The sequence below is a fragment of the Triturus cristatus genome, chromosome 8 (genome assembly GCF_964204655.1).
Source record: "Triturus cristatus chromosome 8, aTriCri1.1, whole genome shotgun sequence".
In the NCBI taxonomy this organism is placed as follows: Eukaryota; Metazoa; Chordata; class Amphibia; order Caudata; family Salamandridae; genus Triturus; species Triturus cristatus.
Window position 1 is genome coordinate 365,174,154 of NC_140591.1, and position 19,411 is coordinate 365,193,564.

Sequence of the window (19,411 nt, forward strand, 5' to 3'; positions counted from 1 at the left end):
AGTTCCTAAGTCGGCAGCTCTGGTTTTTACACTTTATTGAAAGGTTCTCTTATTTGTCCTTCTGTATGCTGCAGAGAAATTCATTGGAGAGTTCAGGATCTTAGATTGCAATTAAAGTAGAAAGTGTACTTGTGTTGAGGGCCTTTCATCATCATAATATTCGCGGGGTAGGTCTTGGTGCCCCTCTTACAAACCAGTTTCCATATTTAAAGAGTTATGCTTCCAGAGCTCTACGCAGGCAGAGTTTCTGGTAGATACCCTGAGATGATGAGGCAAGGAATTCCAAAATAGCAGACCTTGTACAGTCCTTGTCTCATATTTTTTAGTTTCACTGATGCCTATCAAGAAGAGCCACTCAGTAAGAGAGTGCAGTAGTGGGAGGACACTTGGGTTGAAATGATAATTAAGAAGTACGCAAAATGCGCTCATTTATGACACAGACAGGAGGCTGGTAAGGAGGAGAGATGGCAGCTGATGGTCGGATGAGCAGCTGAGGTCTGTTTTAGGTTAGATTCAGTATGAAGGAAGAGGTTACTCTCTGAAGTCCAGACAGATACCCTTGTAGTGTCCCTTGTATTGTGTTCAGTTTATTCGATAGTAAAACAGTTGCTACTCTCCAGGGACGATTGTGATATTTCACAATATGATAATGGTCAGATTACATAAATGAGAAGGAAAAATAAGGCCTGGAAGAGGAAAGATCAAATAAATGATAATTGATATGCTTTGGGTATTCGCATGAACCTGCGGCACATCTTAAGACCATTGAGAAGGAGTTCCCTACTCTGTGAACTACTTTTGATGGAAACCTTCTAAGAGAATGGAGCGAGGAACCCTGGGCAAGATTGTTTCAGCAGGCCTAGTTTTGTCTAGAAGGATGGAAAGAATATAATTTCTTTGAGTGTCTATAGGGTCTGGCTGCATTGAAGATTATTTCACTTCTCTAATGTACATGCCAGAGAGGCAACACTAATGCCAACTGAACATGAAATGTTACTTAGAAGCCTTTGCAAAATGTTTGTAGAGCGTGAACATACATTTTTAGTAGAAGGGGTTGCAGATCATGGAGAGAACAAGCAATGTACATTTGTTCATCTCATGCCTTTGTTTTGACATGATTTGTAACTGTATGCTGACGATAACCAGGTTATCCCTAGGTTAGATAGGGATCTGGAAAAATTGGCTCTAAACTCAGAGCTCATGCAGCAGATAGAGTGAATATTTGCAATTGGCTAATCCAAAACTGACACTCTGGCACTAGAAGACATCAGAAATATTTGGTCCCCCACATTCTGGCCTCAAGAGATTGGTGACAGCCAGTGAGAGTGCATTCAATCCTTATTCTAAGATTTCTCTTTGATTCCTCTTGGTCAAGCCTATCGCAAGTCAAGGTTGTCATCTCCTGGCACTTTTTTCATTTGTGCGTACTACAGAAAGTTTCTTTGCCCTGACATAATATGGCCAGCTCACTGCGGTTGCATTTCTTACTGGATCATACTTGTGTTATCAGGTAATCCAAAATGCGGCAGCAAGGCCTGTCCTGAATCGCCAGAAGTGCAATTCTACTTTATCTCTCTTAGCCAGGCCTTGCTGGCTTCTTGTCCAGGTTATAGTCTTTATGTAGTATTCATCTTGTCACGTTCTCCACTTTTCTATTTTTCAACCAGAATAAGTTGTGTTACTCCAGTGTATACTTTACTGACATCGAATATTCATCTTCTCTTCCTTCGCGGAGGTACCAAAGGCAACATGTACGACCATTTCATTTTAGGGCTCCCAATTGCGATTTGTTTTCGCGACTCGCAATTAGCGAGTCACAAACTGAAATGTACAACAGTGTCTCAGACACTGTTTACGATCCCCAAATGGGTCGCAAGGTACCTGCCTCATTAATATTCATGAGGTAGGTCGCAATTTGCGACCCATTGGGCGTGACTGGCATTCACAGGGATGGTGTCCTGCTGGGGTCAGCAGGTCACCATGTCTGTGACTGCTTTTTCAATGAAGCATGTTTTTTTTTTAAATGCATCCCGTTTTCCTTTGAGGAAAACTGGTTGTATTTAAAAAAGAAAAATGAAATGTTTGTTTCCTTTTTTAAGAGTAGGCAGGGGTCCTTGGCACCCCCTGCCTACTCTTAAAAACGTCTTTGCTGCCAATCACAAAGAGGAAGGGGTCCCTGAGGACTGGCTTACCACCTACTTGGAGTAGGTGATAAACTGCGATTGTTTTGCGACCGCATTCTGGTCGCAAAACAATCGTACATCCCGCTGCGTCTCGCTATTAGGAGGGGACGCCCTTGGCACGCCCCTTCCTAATAGTGATTCAAAAATCCTATTTTGCTAATCGTCTCAGGTTACCGACTCGCAAAATAGGGTTGATACATGCTACAGGCCATTTTAGTAGTTGTTAATGGCCCGATTCGCTATTTGCAACCTCTAAAAACAGTCATACATGTGGCCCCAAAGGCTTGGCAAAAGTGTTTTTACTGTACTGCCTATTAGTATGTTTTAGGTTTCATTTTGGCTTTTCCTGCAAAACCTTCCTTTCTGTTTTCTAGCAGGAAACTAAAATCCTTCTGTTCTTTGGTAATACACCAGCATCCTTTCCCTCTGCCCACTATACCTCCTGTCTCTTCAGCTGTTCTCTGAGCACTCAGGAAATGTTGTGGGTATTGCAAGTGCTAAAAAAATCATACAAGTGAGATGCACATCTATGCACTCAAGTCACAGTTTTCTACACCAGCACGAATTCCCATTTTCGATGCATGATGTTGCATAAAAGGAAACTAGTGTAGATCATCAAACACAGTGCTCGTTGTGCTGCTAACACGAAGGGTTACATTGGCAATGATTTTAAAACATCTCCATTCCCACGTTTCAATCATCCCAGAATGTCAGGACGGTCAATTGCCTCTGCAGTATTTGCTTAGATGTCCTAGGGGCTTAATGTCATTGTGGGAGGAAAGAAAACGACACAGCCATAAAGGACTGCAGCAAACTCCTCACTACACTTTATCAGCATTAGCAAATAGCAGCTAGAGAGTTCAGAGGCACAAGAAGCATATCTTGATTCAGTTTCTCTTCCAGTACCTCAGTGACTCCACATCCTGTGCCATTTAAGTTTTTCTTTGCCTTCACGCTTGATGTGCACATATCATAGTCCTGATGTTCCAGAGTGCCCATGTGGAAAGACACAATCAAGAACATTTGTAGCAAGCTCCCATCCACTCTCAAATCAATCTATTTTCCATCTTGTGAGCCATGTAGTTTGGCATTTCTGAATTTAAAAAAAAACTCTATATCTAGACATTGTTGGTCCCTCCTCGTTTGATCTAACACAGCATAGATTTGTTAGCTTGAAATGGTTGAAATGCCAATCCTTAGTGCAGAGTAGCACATGAAAAGGTGCCATTTCCACAATTTATATTCATTCAAACTAATAGCTACTTTGGGTTTATTGGTTTTTGGTGAAATAGTTCCAGGTCAAATCAATAATGAACATGTGATTATAGGTGTGCCCACGGAATTTGGCAACTCCACGTTACTCTTGTAACGCCGAGTTCCGGCCAAATTCTGTTAATTGTTGCACGGCAGATTCTTTTCCTGCGAGGCTCCAAAAATGCGAGCACAAGCCAGATCTGGCTTCCCTTAGTGCCATTTTGTGTCGCTGGGGGTCATGGTCAGAGGACTTCTTCTCAAGTAGATTTTCCACTCGAGCTGCAGCAAAATCAACTCAAATGGTTGAGCGCTCTTACTGCCAGGTGCCATTGATGCCGATTTTTCAGTACTGCTTGTGCTACTACTAAATTGCAGTGCAACAAGCATATTTTCTGCCATTGGTGGAACTCTGTGGAATTTCACTGAGTTTTTATGCAACTCCGCGAGTGCCGTCCACCCCAAATGTGATGCCTTTTTTTTCTGAAAGCTTAATCCAAGATTCATCATTAGCAACCCAAGCCCATGCAACTGTAATGTAAGAAATATTTTGCAATGTCCTCCAAGTCCACAGTCTACTGAATATCTTCCTTCCATACATATTCCTTCTGACGCTTCAGGCTTTTTCAGTCTGGCCACTAATTTTATACTTTTTCAACGTCATTGTCTTAGAGCTCCTTTTTGCTAAGGAAGGTATCCCTTACTGGTCAGTAATCGTCTTCACCTTTCTCTTTCTTTTCTCATAGTAATAAACTTTGTGAGGTCAATTTCCAAACAGCAGGTGACAAAATTAGCACATTTTCTTTACTTGGAACATTATGGAACCATTCAAATGCAATGTGCCTTCAATTAAGTCTAGTGTGTCTTAAAACCGACATTTCAATCAATAACCACGAGATGCCCATCTATCGTGTATTTTGCCCAACATTGTCATATCAGATCTGGGATGGCCATGGTAGGTTAGGACACTTCATTGATGACTCATAATGATTTTGTATCTCACTAGTAAATTGTCAGTTAGTGAAATGATTTGTTGACAGGGATTCAGCGGTATATACTTGGCATGTTGGAGACAGTTGTTTACTTGCCATTATAGGTGCTAGTGGAGGGAATTGAGGGGTGTCTAGAGTTCAGAGATAAATTTGTTCAAGGTCCACCACCTAGACTTTGTTGCCGTTGAAGGAGCTACATCTTTGAGACTGCTACTGCAGTTGTGAAGCAGGCAGGTAGTTGATAATGTTAAGGATTGCAGAGAAATTCAAAAGGACCAGCAGCTCGTCTCTGTGGTTTATTTGGTTATTGTGTGGTACATAGCTTCTCCTACTCCCCCGAAAGTGTGAGGGCTGTGATCACTCCCAAGCGAATTAAATAGCTTTGATATACAATATTGTAGCAGCCATTTCAACTACTTTACTGAAATTATTCTCCACTAAATAATATTATATGTCAAATTTGAATATTAAAAATATTCTTTTGTGTTCAGTGCTCTTCCCAGGTTCACAGTTGTATCACAGAGTACTCGGATAAACCTGTAAAGCATGTAAAGCACAACCACAAATGTACATTAATTATTTAGGTGATTGGCGGTTCAGCTCGTCCGCTGTCAAAAATGGCAGCTTAAGCTGGGAAAGATCTTTTGATCCGTGTAACGCAGTGAAGATTTAACAGAAACAACATAAAGCTTTGCCATGTTTTACATCTACGTGGTGTTAAGTTGTAATGAGAGACACATAAAAGTAACCATGACAAAAAGCATTACGGTATAGGCATCCAAATCCCCGGCTGTAATATGACACAGATCCAGTAGCATTACCATGAGCTGCATTTCATCCCATTGCCTCTCAAGCAATAAATATCCAGGTTACTCGGGCTGCATTTCAACTACCCAGAAATGAAGATTGGAATTCCTGTCGCCAGAAATAAGGACAGCTTGGAGAATATTTCCCAAGTCTAAAAAACAGCCATATGTCTAAAAACTATTATCTACACACACACACACATGTACAACACAGTGAAGATCAAATGTTTTACTGTGATCTTGTCCTCTCCATTGAAGAACAGATATATGTGCCAGCTTTCTATCCCAAAAGTTCTTTTTGCCAAGCCAACAGAAAACCCGCTCCAAAACGTAGTTTAACTCTTCCTGTAGGTGGTGTCCCAATTTCTGAGGCCCAGTGGAGCTTTTTCTGTGCTCAGGCTATGGCGCTATCGCCCAATTATAGGCTCCGCTTGGTGCATTTTAAATTTATGTACAGGCTCTATCGGACCCTGGAACAGCTACATAGAATACGTATAATAGAAAACGCTCACTGTGTCAGATGCTCGGAGCCCTGCACCGATTTTATCCACTTAGCTTGGACATACCCTGAAGTAGGTCGGTCTGACAGTCTATTTTTGACACCATTAATGAGATCACGTTCCTGCAGTTTGAACGCACTCACCAGGTAGCGTTGTTGGGCTATGTTAAAGAGGTCACCCCTGAGCTGCAGAAATTGATCGACCTTCTGGGTGAAAGGCGATAAGCAATCAGTTGGGGCCACTGCCCAGTCCCTCGGCTGGCAGACTGGCTCAGGAATGCTGCTTATTGTCAGGATCAGTTGACTGCATATTGGAGCTAGATGCCTGTCCAATCATGCGCTAAAGAAATTTGGACCCCACCCCCCCCTAGAATCGTATTTGGGACTGTGCAATGGAGAAGGAGAAGAGATCAATGTCTCCGATGTACCCTAGGTTGACTCGCGCATGTCATATCCCCTTACACTAAGTGCCCCCCGCTGCTATATGCCCGAGTTGGGGCGCAACACATCCCAGTCGAATCCCCTTGTCATGGGGACCAGGGATGCTGCTGCAAGAGCTCTTGCGGCCCTCTCTATATGTGTGACTACCCCCCCCCTCCCTCGCTCCCCTTCTGTTATTTCGTCTCTGTGTTTTTGCAGCATGATGCTCCATAGAATGGCTCCTGTTGAATTAATTTGCGCCGCTGGTTATGTAATAATTGATTGTACTAACCGCTCACTGTATGGCCTCTACAATAAGACTTGCACTGCAGTTTGTTCTCTCTGTGTACTTGATTTTGAAAGTTCAATAAACAGAATAAGGTTTTTTTTTTATTTATTTTTTACAACTCTTCCCATAGAGGCATTGAGACACAAAAAGTGATAGATTGAAAAACGTCCACCATAGCCATATGACCAAGGCACAGAGCACAGGCCACACCTTTAGCACAAAGCATCTGTGAGAGCGCCAATCATCTCTGTCCTGCTGAAATTGATATCAGAAGACCATTGGATATTTACATATGTCTTATGTCTTCAATCTAAACATCGCCTTAAAGAACAATAGTATGTGATGATACTGAGTTTTAAGAAGTAGTACTGAGAAAGTTTTGTAGTAATGGGGTATTGATATGAGAAGTGTGAGCTGGGTGTGGGGACTGACCGGTATGAATAATTTTATGGCATAAGGCGTGTGGCCACTAAAGGCACAGAGAGGCGTTCAAGATATTTTATGTAACATCGCAGATATTTCTGTAGCAAATATCTGCACTGTAGCACTTTGGGCTGTCTGGCTTGGGCATTGCTGCATGACTCTGATCTGAGAAGATTGTGCTCTGTAACTGGTTCTTGGCTGTTTGAATTCTGTGGGTCGCACAGCTCTGCTAACTGGAAACTATGGGTCTAAATTTGGGAAGTGTTGATGCAATGGTCATATTTCTGTGAGGTTCTTTTTAAGTTTAGTGCAAGACTTTGTACACACATAGAATGTGTTGCATTTAGCAGATCAGATCATTGATGCTCGGTTTTGGGTTCATGTGTTGTTGGTGGTATGAGTGTTTCTTCGGGGTGAGTGCTTGCTCAACATGTTTGGATTCAGTGATGTAGTGGCTGCATGAGGTAGTGTTCCGCAGGTGGTGATGTATGAAAGGGGATTGTGCATGGTACAGGAACATGCAAACATGGATAAAAGCACTCTGAAAGTAATGAAAAAAAGATGTATATCTGATGTTAAGGATGGCAAGCTGATAGAAATAGTGTGTTAGCCACACGTTCTCTGGCTGCTGTGATTCCCACAGCCCTAGTAACTCACCATTCCTGGCCAGAAAGATCAATCCAACAAATGCATGTAGGAGGAGACTAAATGCCAGAATTACCCCTGCTGTGCTTTGAGAATGTGGAAATTCATTCGTCTCCATTTCAAGAAAATGCCTAGGGACCCCCTTTTGAAGCAAACTTTTACCTAGTTGTGTACCCTCTCTGCCTGCATATGGTTCTGCTGTTAGCGCCTTGACGCTCTTGGGCTAAGTTAGCGCTCTATAAGACTTATATTCATTCATTCATTCATAGTTGTATCCCCATTATATCAGACCAACCTGAAAAGAGTTTCTTTTTACTCGGTTGCTCATATTCTCACCCTGAAAACCATTGCTCCCTGCATGTGGTAAACGCCCACCATATTTTATTACTGTATATGCTCCCTTAATGCTCTGTAGTCTATAAACTCTCCCCTTCCTCCCCTCCAAATCTGCATCCTTCTAGCGTCCCCTGCAATGCCTTGCCCTGTCACCCCTTTCAGTGTCTGTTTCCTCCAGTGCCTTATTTATTCTTTTACATTATTTGTAATATCCTTCATTTGTATGACACCCCTTTGCTTGTATTTAGCTTTTCACTATATAAATCATATACATAGGAATAGAGAAGATTGTGTTCACTCTGGCTAATGGCCAAATGCAGGGGGTTCTAATGTTAATGTTTTATTGAGGAACAGAATGTTGTTTGTAGGATGGCCTTTTGTGGTTTCAAAGTATATGGACTCATTAAAATCCAGTACTTTTATGTGTTGTTTTTCTGTTGACTTAAGAAACATGAATCTGGTGAGTTTGAGAGAGTGTTGTAGATATGACATAAGCGCCATCAGGAGCATGCTCTAAGCTCAGTTCGTGGTTTTCTTTGTTTCATGGCCAGGCTTGGCTTCCTCCTCCTCCGCCCGCCTACTGCCTTTTGAATGATGGGAGTTAAAACGGCTAACTTTACTCCATGCAGGGTCTGGAGGGTGGTGGCATACACGTACGGGTTGATGTGGGGGTGGGTTTGTTGGCTGAATGAGGGAAGGATTCAGTTTGCACTAGAAGTTAACTAGAATTCTGTTAGTTTGCCCTGTCCTAAAAGGGAGTCGTATGCTGTGGCAGCCTTAGTATGTAATACTGACCCATCATGGTGATCACTTCCTATACAGTGGCCAACTTTCTGTTGTCTCAGACAGTTATCATTGTTACTTGGCTCTTTTTACTGTCATACCACTGCCCCTTGTGACTGTTGTATACCACTTTACATTGCCTCATAGTTCTGAGTTGTTGCTTCGAAGTGTGTTAGTGTAAAGTTTATCGTTTGGAGCTTTCCTGGACACAAGGTGTCAACCGTGGTGCACTTGTTACTGAGAAGTGTATCCGAGTTTGGCTGCTTGAACCTCGCATGAACTGTGATTTGTAGAAGAGTGGTACTATGAATTTCTCTCACTGTTTCTTTAGCTGCGTCCCATTTTCATGTGCGAACTGAACAAAACTCTTAGCTGCCTTTATGTAAGAGCAGGCCTATCGAATCTAGAGAGATAAGACGTTTTTTAAGAGGCTGTCTTGGTTAGCCTCCCATCTGAGAGTCTTTGCGTGGGGTTTTTGTATGGGCAGTGTCATATTACTGGTTGCTCATATCTTTGTGATCCCTACTATAGACAACGAATGGTACCGTCTGTTCTTGCTTGTCTTCACTTTGTAAGTGCCTAGACGCAGACACGACTGCACTGGTGTACAATAACATCATTTCAAATGACCAGCTGCTCTATTTTTGCTCTATTTTTGCTCTTGGTGGACACTTGTGTGTGTAACAGAGTCAGGGAAGAGTGAACTCCCTTGTTTTGCTTGCCAAAAATAGTGACTGCACTCAGTTGTAATTGGTTAAACTGTAACATGATATATTGTGTATTTACATAATCAGATTTTGTTTTAAGGTACTGATTCTTTTTTTTTTTAAGTAGCAAAGTTATTGAATATATTATACACTGTTATAAACAATTTAGTGAAGTAAATTCGTACACACTCAGAACTTGTTGGCAAACATCCATGTTTGGTTTTCAAAGGCCGATCACAAATGTTTCCTATGCCTCAGTGTATTTTTGTGATTTGCAGAAGGCCCTTGTTTGGTGCACACCATCACAGGAGATCTGCTGCGCGCATTAGAGGGCCCTGAAAACTGCTTTTACCCTCGTTTGATCTCCGTATCCAGTGAAGGACACTGTATCATCTACTACGAACGAGGAAGATTCTGCAACTTCAGCATCAATGGGAAACTCTTGGGCCAAATGGAGATCAGTGACTCAACCAGGGTAAATCTATGGGGAGCACATGCTTTTATATGATCGTGTTATCTTGAATTTATACATTGATTAAAATTGTGTATGCTCCTGGAAGCGAGCCTTTCTAAGCAACGATTAATACTGCGGTGTGGCAAGTCATATTTGCACTTTGTTATTCTAAAATACAGTTGCATGCGTGTATTCCACAATCAGAACTGGAAAGCCTGTAGGTGTGCAAAACGCAAAGAAAAAACAGCAAACGTTAGTTAAACAGATTGACATCTTCTTGCAATGTAGTTAAAGATGAATTTGGGATGCTCAAATCAGTAGTGTAACAAAAGTTGAGGGGGACCACACGCTCCTGAGACAGTAAGGAGCTCTCAGGCCAGGAGCCTGTAGCCCCTGCAGAGGGCTAGAGGGGCCCCCCTGGATTTCGGAGTCTAATGTTATGCTACTGGCTCAAATGTGAGTAGGTATAGTAGCCCAATATTGGGTTTCTATGCCACGTCTGGCTCTACAAGTGAAATTTGAGATTTTTAACATATACGTAGTTATGGTACTGACCAACAGAAGGGTTTATATCAAGGCATTCTGCTGCAGAAATAGAACTGCAAGACAATGCTATTATTGGGTCCAGGAACATGGCATGGGGCCCTAATATATGTAATTTTACCCTGTGCCACTGAAAAAGACCTACTGATGACTAAAATGTAGTTCTCCTGGGAAGGCCCGAGGTAAGGTGGACTGGATTAAGAGGTTTTGTTTTCAGTTTTCACTCCAGATAGGCCTTGATATGGGTGTGCAAGAGGCGTGACCACTGTATCAGTGATGATGGCTTTGTAGTACATGGCAGGGATCTTTGAATACAAGAGCCAATCTTGACTGGTCAACATTTACCAATGAAATTAAATAATTCCTTTTTTAGACAGCCTGCATAGACTATGACATGTGGAACAGGATTCCTTTAAAACTCAGAACCACTACCTTAAATTTAAGAAAATGCTGAGAACTTGGCGGTCCCCCCAAATAATGGATTGATGCCCCACATAACCAGTCTTTGTCCCTGATGGCCACATCCTACTGTACCGTTATTAGCATCTACAAGGGTCTGGAATCCTCTGGGTCTGTAAGTGCTTTATAAATAAATAAGGGCCCTATTTAGAGTTCCGTGGATGGGATACCCGGTCAAAATGTGAGGAATATCCTGTCCACTGTATTACAAATGCCATTGATTATAGTGTGCTTGTAATACGATGGATACAACATATCTCGTTTGTGACTGAGTATCCTGTAAACATAACTCAAAATAAGGTCCTAAATTAACAAGGAATTCTACTGTTCAATTAGCGTAAGAGCAATACATGAGCTGATTTGGTTTGTAAAGAATGAGTCATAACAGAAACTACTAAAATCCAAATTTATTTCCATTTGTGCCCTAAGTTTAAGTGGATACCATGGGACACACTAGAATGTTCATAAAACAAGACTTTGCATCATTTGGCAGTCCATGTGAAACCAGGAAAGTAGTAACAGATGGAAAGTGATATAAGAAACGTAAACTATCATTACCATATATTTTCTTTCTTTTCTTATGTGTAATGAAACTAAATATTCACATATGCGTTGGAAATGAATTTCATTGCAAATATGTTCTTTCAGTTTATAGTTTTCTTATTGCTTAGTCCATTAAAAAGAATTGGCCATAGATGTTATCAACTTGCTGTGCTTTAAGAATAAATAAATAAAAGGCCTCATCTTTCTAGTAAGGCAGTTTTACTACTGGTTAAACAGAACTTTATTGAGTGGTGTGAAGTTAAATCAAAAAGGCATAAATAGTAGTGGCCTAAATTTAACAAAATGAGAAGTAACATTGTAGTATAATTGACTTCAGTGCCATGACGGGATGAGGGACATCACAAGATCAGCAACTCAGATGACTGATCCTAGTACATTTTAAGCAATCTTTATTGAAAACGCAAGACTTGAGCTTGTCTGTAAATAGAGATTGACAATGGGTCCAAACAAACATCAACTAAAAACAGGCAAAGCAATGCATTCTTGGATTTAACAGATAATTTGTCACATTCTCACAGTCTCAAAGGGGTCATGTGGACATGGACTGGCTCAAACCAAAGTACTACAGAACAGGAAGCGCCTCTGCCTTTGAAATGCAGGATAAGCTCTTTAAATGCTGAAGAAGGATAATTATCTAAAATTCAAGATTTGATTTGTGGTACTTTCCCATCAACTTTGAGCATTGAAATTAAATATTAACACAAAGTAATCTACAAAATTACAAATTTGATTTTATTAGTAAGCAAGAATGCCAGATCCACTCATAAAAATCATCAAAATGTAATGTTATTAGAGGAAGTGAGACGGTATCATTTTCTATATGTGCTTTGAAATAGACTTTCTGGACTGCTGTCAGGCTATGTTCAAGTAATCTCAAGAGGAAGTAGTAAAAATAATCTGATTGCACTGGTGCTGAGTGAACCTTCTGATTATTACAATGTTGCAAATCTGTTTATCCCTCTACAAACCCTTTATTTTGGCTCTCCTCTGGTGCGTTTCAGATTTGTTTCAGTAATGTTGCCTTCCTACCCGTTTTTCAGATTTCCGAACTCCCTCTGTTTTCTGGCTTCGGAAAGAGCTATTTTACTGTTCTTCTGAACATTCTAGTGTTGCACACCTCCTCTGATGCCGATTCATTGAATTATTCTATTTTCTTTAATCAATATAAGTTGTAAGCTAGGAATACCCAATTGTTGACAGCGTTACACGGTTCAGATATAAAGGTTGAGTGCATCTTATTTTATTGACGACAGGCTTGTATACCCCTGTCAGTTTGTCTTGTACGACTCCAGTATCTATGCGAAATCAGAGTACGCTCCGTTTATATTAATCTGTCAGCTGGGAAAAATGCTAGGAAGAATACCCAAATGTCTTCCAATCTTTTTCCTCTTGTAGTAAATGTTAAAATACCAGTTTAGACTGATATATTTACATTCCTGATTAATAAATGGCAAGGGTGTATCATGTTACAAATAAAGCAGAGTGCTTCAAAAAAATCCAGCTTTCCTTTTTTTCTCAATTTTTCATTTATACTATTAAAGTAAAAGTAATTTGGTCAATTTGACTTGTGTTTAGAACTGGTTTATCTTTGGGAAACATGTTTGAGATGAGTGATGGGTGTGGGAGTCATTTCCTATGGATGTATTTTCTTGAAATACTAATTGATTTGATTTGTATTTCCAACAGGCCATCCTTCTCAGCAGTGATGGTCAGAACCTGGTTACAGGCGGAGACAATGGAGTGGTGGAAGTTTGGCAGGCTTGTGATTTTAAACAGTTGTACATTTATCCTGGCTGTGATGCAGGAATCAGAGCAATGGATTTATCTCATGACCAGAGGTGAGTCAACAGTAGGACGAGTGCTACAGAGCTTAAATGAGCAAAATAAGAATTGCAAATGCAATGAGTTTGAGGATGGTTTAATTTTCAGTGGAAGATCGATCTATGATACATACTTCTCTGTGGGTTTTATCCAATGGCTATGTAAAACTATTAAGGTGGGGCAAACTAAAAGTTCTGGAATTTTGGGAAAATAAAGAAACCACAATAAAGGGCTACCTGTTGACAAATCAAAATTAGAGAAATATGAGCATGAAGACTTCTTACTTGGGTAATGACAATCTAGGCATAGCAGAACTATTTAATTTGTAATTTTTTAAAACGGTTTCACAATGAAATTAATAAAAAATGTGCATAAGGCTGACATTAAGTTTGTTTTGGGTTAGTACTGGTGGTGCTTTAGTGTCACACTTAGGGTATCTGTTTGTGGTCATTGTTTGGTTGACATACTCTTTCTTTGTGATTTTATTATTACAGAATTACAATCATGTCTTTATAGTTATGGTTGACGTCTCACATCCTATTCTCGTTACTTAAGAACCTTGCACCTCTAGTTTGCACCAAATTTGGAGAAAATGCTTGGAAGCATGTCAGAATGTGCCAAAATGTGGTGCAGATTCACTTATGAATATCTCTTCCTGGCTTGTTTGACAATCTTGGAAAAGCTAAAATAAAAACGATCTTTAGTCTTAATCCCAATGGTTTGGCCAGGATTAGAGTGTTTAATTATACCCCCTGCCTTACCCAGGTTAGAGTCAGTTAAATATTCCCTCCCTCACCTTGCCATAGGGCAAGTAAGAAGAAAATGTTGCCTTCACATTGAAAAATTGTTGGGTGATGTGAATCAACTCCTCACCATGCCGAAGTGCATGGGGGCTGTACACTAAGCTCACTTTGTCTTGCCTAGAGGAGGGAGGTAGCCTTCTTTCCACTCAGCCAAATATGAGGAGGGGTATACAGAGAACACCTCTTCGCCATTCTAAAAGGGGAGGAGGGAACAATGCCTTCTTGACCCACTATTACCTTGTCCAAAGGCTAGGATGCGTGTAAACAACTCCCATCACCTTGTCCAATGGCGAATGGCTAAAATTACCTCCCACCAAGGCCTTGCCTAATGGCAAGGTAGGCTTAATAAAATAAATAACATTGTGACCTGCCACCCAATTGAGAATTGGGCATAGGGCTGGCTGACAGAGTATTTCCCTATCTGTTGTCTGTGAAATGTTGTGCAGTGTTGTGGGCCAAAAAGGAGTTGGTAGGCTGGCAGAGCTGCCGCACCATCTTCCCAGTTGTGAACAACACAGACCAGGGGAGGAGGCCGACTCCTCGGCAGCCTTACAGTATTAGTGTCAACGGAGGAGGATATCACCGTACCAAACTTTCACTTCCAAGCTAATCGGTTGGTGCCAATTGTGATTTTTCTGCCTTCCCCACATAAAATAACTTTGACAATTCCATGCCTTGACTATCTGCTGACTGTTTATGTGTATGCATTATTTTTTATTTGCAATCTCTCTGTGCAAAATTACTCTGTCACTCTAGTGACATGGCACCTTAGTTGTAAATTGCTCTGATGCCTTTGGCTACATACAACCGCAAAAATAAATATAATAAAACAATCAATTATGCTTCTTGTGTCACATATGGAAGGTAAAAGACTGAGTTAGCTCACTTAGCTTTCTTACCAGATTTTCATGGCTGGGATTGTTAGTTTTTAAAAGAAGTTTCAGTTGAGTTCCCATAATGGCAACATGGTTAACCCTTTGATTTTATGATCACTTTGCACTGAGAGTAATTAGGAGGAGACTTTGCATGTGGTCAGCTCTATGGGACTCATAATAAACAAGTGACTTAGTAGGTGCTAGTTATCCACCAGATCAGCTCAGCGAAGGTATGATAGATGGCCTATCAGGACAGTCTGGCTCTCCAAATACGATCATTTTATTAATCAAGACCGTCAGCTCAGCTTTTTCAAAGTATGGCTATGCCCATTTTAAATAGTCTTCCCATAGCCCTTCAAAATACATTGGCATTCTTGTTTTTTAACCCACTTCAAACCGTTTTGATTTGAAAAGTTGTTATATTTCTCAGTTCTTTTTGTTCTGAACTTTATGCAGTGCTGTAGGATTTTTAATGTTATTTCTGACACTGTTTTTTGAGATCTTTATTTGTATTTTAACTAGCTTCTCAAATAACTTGTGCCTAGGTTGCACTTAAAAAAATGAAAATTATGCTTTGTAGTGTATTAATATTTTTTAGTGCATTTCTTACTCCTTGCAAATCTTTTTGCGAAGTGCAGTTTCCTTATGTTATAGTGCTTCATTCCCCTGGCAAGTTTGTGAAACGTTCCAATTTGCATTGTGCCCCTGGGCACCCTTCGTGGCGAATGCAAGCAAAACACAATAATTAATGATTCGCAAAATATTAAATTGAACTATGATATATGAAATATTTATTTCATCTAGTGTAAAACTGGGTTATATGTCATCACCAATGCAGCCCCACCATAAACTAAATATATGTGACAATAGTTGCATTTGCATTAGAAACTAAAATTATAAACCCCCTTGCTGCCATTTTTGATGAGGGTGTGCGAAATCTGCATAATTTGCTTATGCGCACTCACAAGAAATTTCATCTGAATTCCTTAGAAAAATGCAAATCCTTAGAAAAATGTGAAATTCCTTAGAAAAATGTGAAATGCAAATCCATTGTTTCCTGCTGTATTTTAATGTAAACTGAGACCTCGCTCCAGTTTTTGATGCAAGGTTGTACTTCTCTAAAAGAATAGCGCAAATAAAGCACCACAATCACCAGCCACTTGCCTCCATTGTTTTCTAATATGTACATTTTTATCATAAATGGTGCATAATTACGCAAATTAGCGTGATTGTGGCAATTGCGCAAAAAAGCAAAATGCAAAATATCTGAAATTAAGTGAATTACATCAGTGTACTATAAATTTTGCTTAGGCCTAATGTAGGTGCAAATCAATTTAGAAAATTGGTCCTCAGGGTGTTTGTAATTTTGCTGTTTCATAATTAAGGCTCGCTGTTTTCCGTCTTTACGGATATTTACAGATAAATACAGACAGAAAACAATGTGTTTTCTGTTTGCATTTATTTTTAAAAGTGGATAAATATAGTAAATTGTGCTTCTTTTAAGTGACTCTCCGTGCTGTCTTTCATAAATTATAGGCCAGCAGCTGAGCAGATGGACAGCATGGGAAATTAAAACACAGGATGAAATTTCTTTAAATAAAGGCATATGTCAACATACATTTATGGTATAATGCTAATATTTACCAGTGGATGTATTGTTATGTAAGATTTGACAGCATAAATAGCTAAAACATGACAGACACAGTTTTAAACAAAACTTATACGCAAAACAAATATGGATAAATTCAGATAAAATAGGCAAAAGATAAATATGGATAAATACAGATGGAAATCTTAAAAATATAAATACCATAAAACCAGGAACCCTATTCATAATACAGCACTGAGACCTTCGACTAAAAGATGGGTGTAAAAATCTTAGGAAAAGAGACTCAATAAGTACAATTCAGAGGATATTGTGTCATTTAATACTACCCTAGAGCTTTGATCATATTGAGTAAAAAAGGAAGAAAGTTGGGAAGTTGGAAGAACCCCAGTCATATCATTTGAGATGCCATTAATCTGAAACTGAATGCAGAGAGCTGTGTGTGTGTTGAACAGCATAATTTATAGAATTGGGATGTGTTCCAGCAACACTAAGTAGTGAAAGGCATAACATTTAAAATGTGGACCAAGGGTCCACTCTCCCCAAAAGTTATCACTTTGCTTCTCTCCATTTAAATTCCATAGCTTGGATAAATCAGAGAATAGATCTTTTATTGCCCAACAGAAAGTATAACCAGAAGTAAAATTAAATTCCTGTTGTACTAAAGACATTTTGCTTGGTTATGGTATTTGCCCAAAGACTTCTTAGGCACTGATCAAAATGTGGAAGTATCTTACAATAGAATGTAAGAAATTGGGTAAATGAACTATTTTTTTAGATAATTCAAGAATATCGAAAAGTAACATATCAATTCCAAATAATAACAATTTGTCATTTCTTTTCTCAGGACTCTGATTACTGGCATGGCTTCTGGGAGCATTGTAGCTTTTAATATAGATTTTAACCGGTGGCACTACGAGCATCAGAACAGATACTGAATTGGGATGAAGAGTTCAAGGCCAAGTCAAAGCTGAGAGCACAAATGCTGCAATGAAAGGCGTTATCTCCGGTGGAAAAACACGTCTGCATTGACCTCCGTTGTACATTCCATTACACCTAGCAATAGCTGTACATTGTAGTCAGCGGCCATTTTACTTTTATGTGTTTTTTTCACAACTGAACACCAGCTGCTAAACAGCAAGCTTGCATCATGTAAATTATATGAATTAGGAGACATTTTGGTAATAGTTTCGAATGTCCTTATTTATGAGTGAAATAAGGCGGGGAGACGCACTAAAAGAGACTTTTGAAACTTCTAGGGAACTTCGTATCCAATAGTTACGGTGTTTAGGTCCTCACTCTAAACTGCATCCCATGTCCAGCCTCTTTTCAAGCTGTGAAAAAAAATGTTTGATACTTTGTACATCAGAAGCGCATCTTAACTTTAAAGGGATACTTTTGTAAAAGTAAAACCTTGTATAAAGAACAAAAAAGTTTCTTAATTTTATTGTGGAGTTACAGCTTGCATGTACTTTGGACCTGATGTCTTGGTGGAACTGGTGCAGTCACACACACAAAAAAAAGAAAAAATCCACAGATTTCTCAGAACGGTTAGATCTTCTTTTTTATAAGGTTGAGTCAGGGTTCGTCCCCTTACTTTGAACGATTCAACTGAAATATGTTTTTTGCACTTTTTTCTGGATTTTCCCCTCCTAAGTGGATTTCTGCTCACTTTCTGAAGCTTATGGATATTAAGCCATTTTGCCATGTCTGCTTTTTGTGATAAAACAAAAAGGTTGCTTTTACTCCGGGTTCAACCACGCAGAGAGGGAAGAGATGGACAGCTCTGACTGTAAGCCCCGATGTTCACTGTTCCCAGGAGTCTCGTTGTGCCCTCTGTTGCTTCATGACTGCCGGACATGCCATGAGTGATGTACTACTTCATGTAAATGTATTGAGGGAGGGTGGGCGGAGATCTTGATTCAATTTTGTTTTTTTCATATGTTTTTAATTATATTTTATGTTTAATGACACTTTGAACTTCAGTACAAAAACGACCTATGTTCGTCTTGGGTGCCACAAGAAGTAACTACTGAAGGCCACGTTCTCAGCCTAAGACACAATGTTTTGGAATACTTTGCCGAAAGCTATCAGAAAATTTTATGTACTGGTCAAATTGGACACCAAGGTGGATTATACACTTCATGTTTCTTCTTTGTATATTTGGTGACTGTATTGTCATAGATGTACATATTGTGTCGGTAGGGCTATGAGGCATGTAACAGGAATGTATTTTTTCTCCAAATGTACACTCACTTGCAGTCATTTATTTAAAATACGAAAAAACAAGGACATTGATTCTGTATTGGCACTTTGCACCAAAAACATATCATTATTTATTGATGTGATTAATTATTTGTTCCTCACCCTGTATTAGTAAATTATAGCACTGAATTCCTTCTACATTTGTTTTTGTATTTAAGAAAGAAACTTAAGATTCTGAAATCAGGGGGAGGGGGGATAATCACCGTCACAAATACGTTATTCATCACCAGTCTGTAAGCAATATCTTGAGTTGTAGTTTAGAATTGGGAGACAATTGAACATCTGGAAGACAGTTCATTTCATCTTGAGATCATGGTGAAATATTTTGGATATATAAATTCCTTAAGCTATTGTAACCATGTTTTATTGCAAAGATGTAAAATATGCCAGATGTGTGTGAGTCGGAAATCAAAAAAAAGAAAAATAAAATATGCAAAGAGCTCGTTGATGATTTTCGTTTCATTTAACAAATGTACAAAATAAAAATCTTTTGAAAAGAATTGTTAGTGGGAGCGAACAAACAACGCTCAAGTACTAACAACAAACATGACTACTGAGATCCTAAGCAAGGCCTCTCAAGATCAAAATGGAACAGTTAGGCACGATGCACCAAAAAACTAAAAAAAAATCAAGGAACCACATTCAGAATCAATTGTGAAATGAGAAATATTGCAAATTATATGCAAG

At 39.5% G+C, this 19,411-nt stretch overlaps 1 protein-coding gene across 6 annotated transcripts in view; it reads left to right on the plus strand.

Moving 5' to 3' along the window:
- The window catches only part of NBEA (neurobeachin), a 1,788,010-nt gene extending 1,768,840 nt beyond the window's left edge, over positions 1–19,170 (plus strand). For 5 of the 6 annotated variants that reach the window (XM_085621699.1, XM_085621702.1, XM_085621701.1 and 2 more), the window contains 3 exons: positions 9,613–9,809; positions 13,041–13,192; positions 17,307–19,170. In XM_085621699.1, the coding sequence (XP_085477825.1) occupies positions 9,613–9,809; positions 13,041–13,192; positions 17,307–17,397 (440 nt within the window). In that variant the 3' untranslated portion in view covers positions 17,398–19,170. The remainder of the gene's footprint in view (positions 1–9,612; positions 9,810–13,040; positions 13,193–17,306) is intronic. The other variant, XM_085621704.1, reaches the window with a different exon arrangement.
- Positions 19,171–19,411: the final 241 nt, after the last annotated feature.